Source organism: Nerophis ophidion, linkage group LG20 (genome assembly GCF_033978795.1).
Source record: "Nerophis ophidion isolate RoL-2023_Sa linkage group LG20, RoL_Noph_v1.0, whole genome shotgun sequence".
Classification (NCBI taxonomy): Eukaryota; Metazoa; Chordata; class Actinopteri; order Syngnathiformes; family Syngnathidae; genus Nerophis; species Nerophis ophidion.
The window spans coordinates 23,345,024-23,355,902 of NC_084630.1; the positions used below are offsets into that span (position 1 = coordinate 23,345,024).

The window sequence follows — 10,879 nt, forward strand, 5'->3', positions numbered from 1 at the left end:
TATACATGTTATATATATATATATGTATTTGTCTATATATATATATATATATATAAACTTGTATACATGTTATATATATATATATATGTATTTGTCTATATATATATATATATATATACAGTATATATGTGTATATGCTAGGGGTGTAACGGTACACAAAAATTTCGGTTCGGTACCTACCTCGGTTTATAGGTCCCGGTTCGGTTAATTTTCGGTACACTAAGAAAACAACAAAATATACATTTTTGGGTTATTTATTTACCAAATTTGTAAACAATGGCTTCATCCTTTTAACATTGGGAACACTAATAATTCTACCCACGTTAATCCACATTAAACTGCCTCAAGTTGTTGCTTTGATTAAATGAAATGACAAAACCTTTCTTAGCCTGTAGTTGACTTTTATTATACACGCACGCACACACACACAGCAAAATGAGCTAACCTAATGCTAAAAGCTAATTAGCCTTCACCTCAACCCAGAACTATGAGAGAGCTGAGCTGCAGTTTAAGTTTCTAGAAGGTCAACGGGCTCATAGTGGTGTTTGTAATAGTTGTGACTGAGAAGTGTTTTTTTAATTTGGGGAGTGTACGATGTCAGCTGCTCACCTGCTACACACATATCTGCTCATCTTGACGCCGGAGCAATGATTCTATGCGCTCTGAATACGCCCTGCTGATTGGCTGTTTCATCGCTCTGAATACGCACTGCTGATTGGCTGTTACATCGCTCTGAATACGCACTGCTGATTGGTTACATACAAAGCCAATCAGGTGGTTGTGTGGGCGGGACAATGCTGGGTGCCCACTGCTCAGACAGAGGCAGCTGCAGAGCAGCTTGTTAAGACTTTAGTTTACAAACTCGTTCAATACACCCTCGTACCGAACCAAAACCCCCGTACCGAAACGGTTCAATACAAATACACGTACCGTTACACCCCTAATATATACATATATATCTCTCTCTATATATACAAGGATATATCTATATATACGTATATACATATATATAGAATATATACGCATATATACACATGCATCTATGTATGTATATATATAAATATATATACATACATACTAACATATGTATATATACATACCGCAAAGGAAATAAGTGGTAAAAAATGATAGAAGGATATATATGATTGTGTGCATACATACATATACACGTGTATATATAGATATGACCTACTCAGTGGCCTAGTGGTTATGGTGTCAGCCCTGAGATCGGTAGGTTGGGAGTTCAAACCCCGGCCGAGTCATACCATAGACTATAAAAATGGGACCCATTGCCTCCCTGCTTGGCACTCAGCATCAAGGGTTGGAATTAGGGGCTAAATCACCATTAAAAAATTCCCAGGCGCGGCACCTCTGCTGCCCACTGCTCCCCTCACCTCCCAGGGGGTGATCAAGGGGATTGGTCAAATGCAGAGGATAAATTTCACCACACCTAGTGTGTGTGTGACAATAATTGCTACTTTAACTAAATATGTGTATGTATATACATGTTTTTTATATATATATATATATATATATATATATATATATGTATAATATATATATATATGTATATATACACACACACATTTCTGTTTATGTATATATACATAGTTGTCTATATATATATACAGTGGGACAAAAAATTTATTTAGTCAGCCAGCGATTGTGCAAGTTCTCCCACTTAAAATGATGACAGAGGTCTGTAATTTTCATCATAGGTACACTTCAACTGGGAGAGACCGAATGTGAAAAAAAAAAATCCAGCAATTCACATTGTAGGGACTTTAAAGAATTTATTTGTAAATTATGGTGGAAAAATAAGTGTTTGGTCAATAACAAAAATTCAACTCAATATTTTCTAATGTAACCTTTGTTGGGAATAGGTCAAACGATTACTATAGGTCTTTACCAGGTTTGCACACACAGTAGCTGGTATTTTGGCCCATTCCTCCATGCAGATCTCGAGAGCATCGATGTTTTGGGGCTGTCGCCGAGCAACACGGACTTTCAACTCCCTCCACAGATTTTGTATGGGGTTTAGGTCTGGAGACTGGCTAGGCCACTCCAGGACTTTCAAATGCTTCTTACGGAGCCACTTCTTCGTTGCCTGGGCAGTGTGTTTGGGATCATTGTCATGCTGGAAGACCCAGCCATGTTTCATCTTCAAAGCTCTCACTGATGGAAGGAGGTTTTGGCTCAAAATCTCACGATACATGGCCCCATTCATTCTTTCCTTAACACGGATCAATCGTCCTGTCCCTTTAACAGAAAAACAGCCCCAAAGCATGATGTTTCCACCCCCATGCTTCACAGTAGGTGTGGTGTTCTTGGGATGCAACTCAGGATTCTTCTTCCTCCAAACACGACGAGTTGAGTATATACCAAAAAGTTATATTTTGGTTTCATCTGACCACATGACATTCTCCTAATCCTCTGCTGTATCATCCCTGTGCGTCTCTGGCAAACTTCAAACGGGCCTGGGCATGCACTTAGTTTAAGCAGGGGGACACATCTGGCACTGCAGGATTTGATTCCCTGTCGGCGTAGTGTGTTACTGATGGTAACCTTTGTTACTTTGGTACCAGCTCTCTGCAGGTCATTCACCAGGTCCCCCCGTGTGGTTTTGGGATTTTTGCTCACCGTTCTCATGATCATTTTGACCCCACGGGATGAGATCTTCCGTGGAGCCCCAAATCGAAGGAGATTATCAGTGGTCTTGTATGTCTTCCATTTTCTGATAAATGCTCCCACAGTTGATTTTTTCACACCAAGCTGCTTGCCTATTGTAGATTCACTCTTACCAGTCTGGTGCAGGTCTACAATTCTTTTCCTGGTGTCCTTTGACAGCTCTTTGGTCTTGGCCATAGTGGAGTTTGGAGTCTGACTGTTTGAGGCTGTGGACAGGTGTCTTTTATACAGATAACGAGTTCAAACAGGTTCCATTAATACAGGTAACAAGTGGAGGACAGAAGAGCTTCTTAAAGAAGAAGTTACAGGTCTGTGAGAGCCAGAGATCTTCCTTGTTTGAAGTGACCAAATACTTATTTTTCACCATAATTTACAAATAAATTCTTTAAAATTCCTACAATGTGAATTCCTGGATTTTCTTTTCACATTCTGTCTCTCACAGTTGAAGTGTACCTATGATGAAAATTACAGACCTCTGTCATCATTTTAAGTGGGAGAACTTGCACAATCGCTGGCTGACTAAATACTTTTTTGCCCCACTGTAAATAATGGTGGAAAATAAGTATTTGGTCAAGCATTCAAAGCTCTCACTGATGGAAGGAGGTTTTGGCTCAAAATCTCACGATACATGGCCCCATTCAATCTTTCCTTAACACGGATAAATCGTCCTGTCCCCTTAGCAGAAAAACAGCCCCAAAGCATGATGTTTCCACCCCCATGCTTCACAGTAGGTGTGGTGTTCTTGGGATGCAACCCGGTATTCTTCTTCCTCCAAACACGACGAGTTGAGTTTATACCAAAAAGTTCTATTTTGGTTTCATCTGACCACATGACATTCTCTTAATCCTCTGCTGTATCATTCATGTGTACTGTAGTGTTGTCTCTAAGTGTATACGAGACGCACCATCAAGATATTGACAGTCATGTGATGACTTTGCTGTCAGGGGTCTACCATCTCGCCGTCATGTCGTCGTCCAAGAAGAGCGAGGCGGCAGACGAGCGTTTCGAGCGGGTGAAGCGGGACCCTCGCTTCTGGGAGATGCCGGAGAAAGAACGCAAGGTGAAGATCGACAAGCGCTTCCAGTCCATGTTCCACGACCAGCGCTTCAAGATAAAGGAGACAGTGGACAAGCGGGGACGACCCGTCAAGCACACGTCCAGCGAAGACCTCAAGCGCTTCTACCAGCTATCGGACTCGGAGGATGAGGAGGAGGAGGACGATGACGATGAGCAGGAGAAGGAAGGAGGAAGGTCTGCGCAGGTCATAGGTGAAAAAGTGACGAAAGGTAAGGAAGACATCTTTTTTCCCTTGACTCCAAGTAAAAGGTGTGCTGGCTTAGGTGAGGACGATGGGGAGTTGGCCTGGGATTCAGAGGACGACAGCGGTCCCGACCTGGCCCGAGGGAAGGGCAACGTGGAGAGCAGCTCGGACGAAGACGAGGACGACCACGCGGACGGCGAGGAAGATGAGATGGAGCACGAGTGGGGCGAGCTGTGCAAGGATGCGCCACGCAGCGAGCAGGTGAGTCGAGGCTTGGCGAGGAGGAGGCGTGGTCTGACTGCCGTGTCTTTCAGGTCACACGCAGGCTGGCCGTGTGCCACCTGGACTGGGACCGCTTGAAGGCCAAGGACCTGCTGGCCCTGCTGGCCTCCTTCTGTCCCGAGGGGGGCGCCGTGCTGGCCGTTAAGGTAAGGGGCGGAGCTTGCGCGGAGATTCACTGTGAGCGCTGAGCAGCAAAGCATGCTGATTGTTTTGGTCCAGATCTACCTGTCGGACTTCGGCAAGGAGAGGCTAAAGCTGGAGGCGACTCAGGGACCGCCGGAGCTGCGAGCGCTGCCCGACGACCCCGAGGACGACTCTCAGGACGACAGGTGGCCGGGGGGGTGCAGCCCTCGATGTGTGGGCGTGGTCATGACGTGCAGGTGTGCTCCTCAGGATGCACCGGGAGAGAATGCGGGACTACCAGTTCAAGCGCCTCAGGTACTTCTACGCCGTGGCCGAGTGCGACTCCGCCGCCACCGCCACCAAGATCTACGAGGAGTGCGATGGCTACGAGTACGAAAGCAGCTGCTCCATCCTGGACCTGCGGTACGAGACCGCGCCCCCCGCAGCGACTCTTGACCCACGCTCTGACCCGCGGATGTGTGCTCCCGCAGCTTCGTTCCCGACGACGTCACCTTCCAGGAGCCGCCCCGAGACGTGGCCACCGACGTCAACCTGGCGGCGTACACCCCCAAGCTCTTCACCTCGTCCGCCAACGCCACCTCCAAGGTAAGCAGGCGGAGTCTAGGGCTCTCTGCGCGACATCACCGCGACTCTGTCCAATCAGGTGCAGCTGACCTGGGACGAGACGGACCAGGAGCGCCTGAGCGTCTTCAGCAGGAAGGTGAACAAGAGCGAGCTGCTGGACATGGACTTCAAGGCCTACCTCGCCTCCTCCAGCGACGAGGACGACCTCCAAGATGAAGAACAGCAAGAGGGTGAGGGAGGACTCGGGGCATTGGCGTGACCTTTGTGACCTTTCTGACCTTTGACCCCGCAGCTGAGGAGGAGGGGAAGAAGAAGAAGAGCGAGGAGCATCTGTCCAAGTACCGCCAGCTGCTCCAAGGCCTTCAGGACAAGGACAAGAAGCAGGACAAGGACATGGAGATGGAGGTCACATGGGTTCCAGGTAGGAGGTCAGAGGTCAACATCTTGGTAAGCGTGGCGCTGCTAGCCGCCTGCTCGGACCCTCAGGGCTAAAGGAGACCACGGAGCAGCTGGTGAGGAAGAAGATGGAGAAGAAGGAGGCGCTGACTCCATGGGAGGAGTTCTTGCAGAAGAAGAAGGAGAAGAAGAAGAAGAAAAAGAAAAAGGAGGTGAGCCTGCTCCTCATGTTAGCACGTTAGCACGTTAGCACCTCTTTACTGCTCTGCACAGGAAGTGGACGAGGGGGAGGAGGAGCTTAGTGACGACAGCCTTCCTCCAGACGTGGACCTCAGTGACCCCTTCTTCAGCCAGGAGCTCAGCTGCTCAGGTAAGCACCTCCACTAGTGATGATGATGATGATGGTGGCAGTGATGAAGATGTGGCTTGTCCAGCCCTTTGAGACGCTTGCGATTAAAGGCTTACTGAAATGAGATGTTCTTATTTAAACAGGGATAGCAGGTCCATTCTATGTGTCATACTTGATCATTTCGCCATATTGCCATATTTTTGCTGAAAGGATTTAGTAGAGAACATCCACGATAAAGTTTGCAACTTTTGGTCGCTAATAAAAAAGCCTTGCCTGTACCGGAAGTAGCAGACGATGTGTGCGTGACGTCACGGGTTGTGGAGCTCCTCACATCTGAACATTGTTTATAATCATAGCCACCAGCAGCTAGAGCGATTCGGACCGAGAAAGCGACAATTTCCCCATTAATTTGAGCGAGGATGAAAGATTTGTGGATAAGGATGACAGTGAAGGACTAAAAAGAAAAAAAAGTAAAAAAAAAAAAAAAAGGCGAGGGCAGTGGGAGCGATTCAGATGTTATTAGACACATTTACTAGGACAATTCTGGGAAAGCCCTTATCTGCTTATTGTGTTACTAGTGTTTTAGTGAGATTATATAGTACCTGAAAGTCAGAGGGGTGTGGCCACGGGTGTGGTGACCGCCAGTGTCTCTGAGGGAAGCCACGCAGCTGCAGCAGGACGAATGCTCCGCTGATGTGTCCGGTAAGAGCCGACTTATTACCACAATTTTCTTACCGAAAACTGCCGGCTGACATGTAGTCGGGATCCATGTTCGCTTGACCGCTCTGATCCATAGTAAAGCTTCACCTCCGGGAATTTTAAACAACGAAACACCGGCTGTGTTTGTGTGGCTAAAGGCTAAAAGCTTCCCACCTCCATCTTTCTACTTTAACTTCTCCATTATTAATTGAACAAATTGCAAAAGATTCAGCAACACAGATGTTCAAAATACTGTGTGATTATGCGATGAAAAGAGACGACTTTTAGCCGCAAGTGGTGCTGGGCTAAAATGTCCCCTCCAACCCGAGACGTCACAAAAACGCGTCATCATTCCGCGACGTTTTCAACAAGAAACTCCGCGGGAAATTTAAAATTGCAATTTAGTAAAGTAAAAAGGCCGTATTGGCATGTGTTGCAATGTTAATATTTCATCATTGATATATAAACTATCAGACTGCGTGGTGGCTAGTAGTGGCTTTCAGTAGGCCTTTAATGGTTATATAAGTCAACTTTGATTGATAGTGATGATGGGGATGGTGATGATGATTGTGGTGGTGGTGATGATGATGATGATTGTCATGATGGTGATGATTATTAAGATGATGATGATTGTAAGAATGGTGATGATGATTGTGATGCTGGTTAAGATGATGATGATGATTGTAATGATGGTGATGATAATGATGGTGATGATAATGATTGTGATGATGATGAGTATGATGATTGTAAGGATGGTGATGATGATTATGAGGATTGTAATGATGGGGATGATGATGATGATTAAGATGATGATGATTAAGATGGTGATGATGAGTATGATGATTGTAAGGATGGTGATGATTGTAATGATAGGAATGATGATGATGGTAGTGATGATGATGATTAAGATGATGATTGGGATGGTGATGAGTATGATGATTGTGATGATGATGATGATTGTGTGGATGATGATGATGATTGTAATGATGGGGATGGTGATGATGATGATTAAGATGATTGTGATGCTGATGATAATGAGTATGATGATGGTGACGACTGTGAAGATGATTGTGATGAAGATAATTGTGATGTGATGACGATGGTGAAGGTGATGATGATGATAATTGTGATGATAATGATGGTGATGAAGATGAATGACGATGTGATGATGACAATGATGGTGATTGAGATGATGATTGTGATGGTGGTGATGATGACAGTGATTATCGTAACGATGATTGTGATGATGATGGTGATTATTGTAATGATGATAATGGTGATTATGGATATTGTTGATGGGGATCGTGAAGATGATTTTGAGGATGTCATTGTGATGATGATGGTGACAATGATGATTATTCTGATACTGATGATGTGACGATGATAATGATGGTGATGATGATGATAATTATTGTGATGATAATGATGGTGATGAAGATGAATGACGATGTGATGATGACAATGACAGTGATTGTGATGATGATGATTGTGATGGTGGTGAAGATGACAATGATGACAGTGATTATTGTAATGATGATTGTGATGATGATCGTGATTATTGTGATGATGATGGCGATTATTGTAATGATGATTGTGATGATAATGGTGATTATGGATATTGGTGATGGGGATTGTGAAGATGATTTTGAGGATGTCATTGTGATGGTGACGATGATGATTGTGATGGTGAAGATGATGATGATTATTGTGATACTGATGATGTGACGATGATAATGATGGTGATTGTGATGATGATGATGATTGTGGTGGTGATGATGTTTATGATGATGGTGATTATGGATATTGATAATTGTGATGGGGATTGTGAAGATGATTTTGAGTATGATGTCGTTGTGATGATGATTGCTATGGTGAAGATGATAATTGTGATGGTGATGATGGTGAAGATGACGGTGATGATGGTGATTGTGATGATGATGATTGTGATGGTGGTGATGATGATGTTTATGGTGATTATGGATATTGATGATGGGGATTGTGAAGATGATTTTGAGGATGATGTCGTGATGATGATTGTTATGGTGAAGATGATAATTGTGACTGTGATGATGGTGAAGATGACGATGATGACGATGATGTTGATTGTGATGATGATGATTGTGATGGTGGTGAAGATGACGTGACGATGATGATGAAAATGATGGTGATGAATGTGATTATGGGGATTGTGATGTGAAGATGATGATGATGAAGATGATTATGGTGAAAATGATGGTGATGAAGAGTATTGTGATGATGATGCTCAGATCTCAAGAAGAAACACAAAGACAAGAAGAAGAAAAAGGATGAGGAAGAGGAGCACACAGCAGAGGACGAGGAAGAGCTGCAGAGACAAAAGGTCAGAGGTCATGTCCAGTAGCTGTCATTGTCAGCGTCCACTGATTGACACGTGTGTGTGTGTGTGTGTGTGTGTGTTCGCTCAGGCCGCCATGAGGCTGCTGATGGAGGAGGGGGAGGAGCAACACTTCAACTACGACAAGATCGTGGAGCATGAGAACCTGAGCAAGAGGAAGAAGAGGAAGATGATGAAGAGTGGCCAGCAGCTGACTGACGACCACTTCCAGGTCAAAGTTCACTCTGACACAGCCTGTCCTTGTCCATGTCCTCGTCCCTGACCCCAGGTGTGCTTTTGTCCTCAGGTGGACGTGAAGGACCCTCGCTTCCAGGCCATGTTCACATCCCACCTCTACAACCTGGACCCCTCCCACCCCAGCTACAAGAAGACCAAGGCCACACAGAGCATCCTGCATGAGAGGCAGCGCCGGCGCCAGCAGGAGGAGCACCTCAAGATGGAGGACGGTGCTCAGGTGGCGCAGACGGGGCGCAGTCGGGAGCGGGACGCCGACACGCCGGCTCAGAAACAAGACATGGAGCCCAGTTTGTCCCTGCTCGTCAAGTCCATCAAGAGCAAGACGCAACAGTTTCAGGCCCGCAAGAGAGCTAAAATCCTTTGAACCTTTCATCACATGATGACATCATGCACACATTAAAGACTTTTATCACACCTCAACTACTCTACTGATGACATCATGCACACATTAAAGACTTTTATCACACCTCAACTACTCTATCGATGACATCATGCACACATTAAAGACTATTATCACACGTCAACTACTCTATTGATGACATCATGCACACATTAAAGACTATTATCACACCTCAACTACTCTAGTGATGACATCATGCACACATTAAAGACTATTATCACACTTCAACTACTCTATTGATGACATCATGCACACATGAAAGACTTATCACACATCAACTACTCTATTGATGACATCATGCACACATTAAAGACTATTATCACACCTCAACTACTCTAGTGATGACATCATGCACACATTAAAGACTATTATCACACTTCAACTACTCTATTGATGACATCATGCACACATAAAGACTATTATCACACCAACTATCTTGATGACTTCATGCACACATTAAAGACTTATCACACTTCAACTACTATATTGATGAAATCATGCACACATTAAAGACTTTTATCACTCTTCAACTATATTGATGACATCATGCACACATTAAAGACTATTATCACACTTCAACTACTCTATTGATGACATCTTGCACACATTAAAGACTTTTATCACACTTCAACTACTCTATTGATGACATCATGCACACAAAGACTAATCACACTTCAACTACTCTATTGATGAAATCATGCACACAAAGACTTTTATCACACTTCAACTATATTGATGACACCATGCACACAGTAAAGACTTATCACACTTCAACTACTCTATTGATGACATGCACACATTAAAGACTATTATCACACTTTGATTACTCTATCGATGACATCATGCACACATTAAAGACTATTATCACACTTCAACTACTCTATTGATAACATCATGCACACATTAAAGACTATTATCACACCTCAACTATATTGATGACATCATGCACACATTAAAGACTTTTATCACACTTCAACTACTCTATTGATGACATGCACACATTAAAGACTTATCACTCTTCAACTATATTGATGACATCATGCACACATTAAAGACTATTATCACACTTCAACTACTCTATTGATGACATCTTGCACACATTAAAGACTTTTATCACACTTCAACTACTCTATTGATGACATCATGCACACAGACTTTTATCACACTTCAACTATATTGATGACACCATGCACACATTAAAGACTTATCACACTTCAACTACTCTATTGATGACGTGCACACATTAAAGACTATTATCACACTTTGATTACTCTATCGATGACATCATGCACACATTAAAGACTATTATCACACTTCAACTACTCTATTGATGACATCATGCACACATTAAAGACTATTATCACACTTTAATTACACTATTGATGACATCATGCACACATTAAAGACTATCATCACACTTCAACTACTCTACTGATGACATCATGCACACATTAAAGACTAACTACTTCTTGACTGCTAACCTTT

The 10,879-nt window shown here is 43.7% G+C and overlaps 1 protein-coding gene across 1 annotated transcript in view; it reads left to right on the forward strand.

The window, feature by feature from the left end:
- Window positions 1-10,867, forward strand: part of esf1 (ESF1, nucleolar pre-rRNA processing protein, homolog (S. cerevisiae)) — a 14,239-nt gene extending 3,372 nt beyond the window's left edge. The window contains exons 2-14 of the mRNA XM_061880731.1: window positions 3,633-3,974; window positions 4,029-4,210; window positions 4,264-4,377; window positions 4,451-4,560; window positions 4,625-4,777; window positions 4,846-4,960; window positions 5,019-5,169; window positions 5,232-5,360; window positions 5,426-5,547; window positions 5,609-5,705; window positions 8,651-8,742; window positions 8,828-8,968; window positions 9,044-10,867. Coding sequence (XP_061736715.1) covers window positions 3,633-3,974; window positions 4,029-4,210; window positions 4,264-4,377; window positions 4,451-4,560; window positions 4,625-4,777; window positions 4,846-4,960; window positions 5,019-5,169; window positions 5,232-5,360; window positions 5,426-5,547; window positions 5,609-5,705; window positions 8,651-8,742; window positions 8,828-8,968; window positions 9,044-9,358 — 2,063 coding nt within the window. The 3' untranslated portion in view covers window positions 9,359-10,867. The remainder of the gene's footprint in view (window positions 1-3,632; window positions 3,975-4,028; window positions 4,211-4,263; window positions 4,378-4,450; window positions 4,561-4,624; window positions 4,778-4,845; window positions 4,961-5,018; window positions 5,170-5,231; window positions 5,361-5,425; window positions 5,548-5,608; window positions 5,706-8,650; window positions 8,743-8,827; window positions 8,969-9,043) is intronic.
- Window positions 10,868-10,879: the final 12 nt, after the last annotated feature.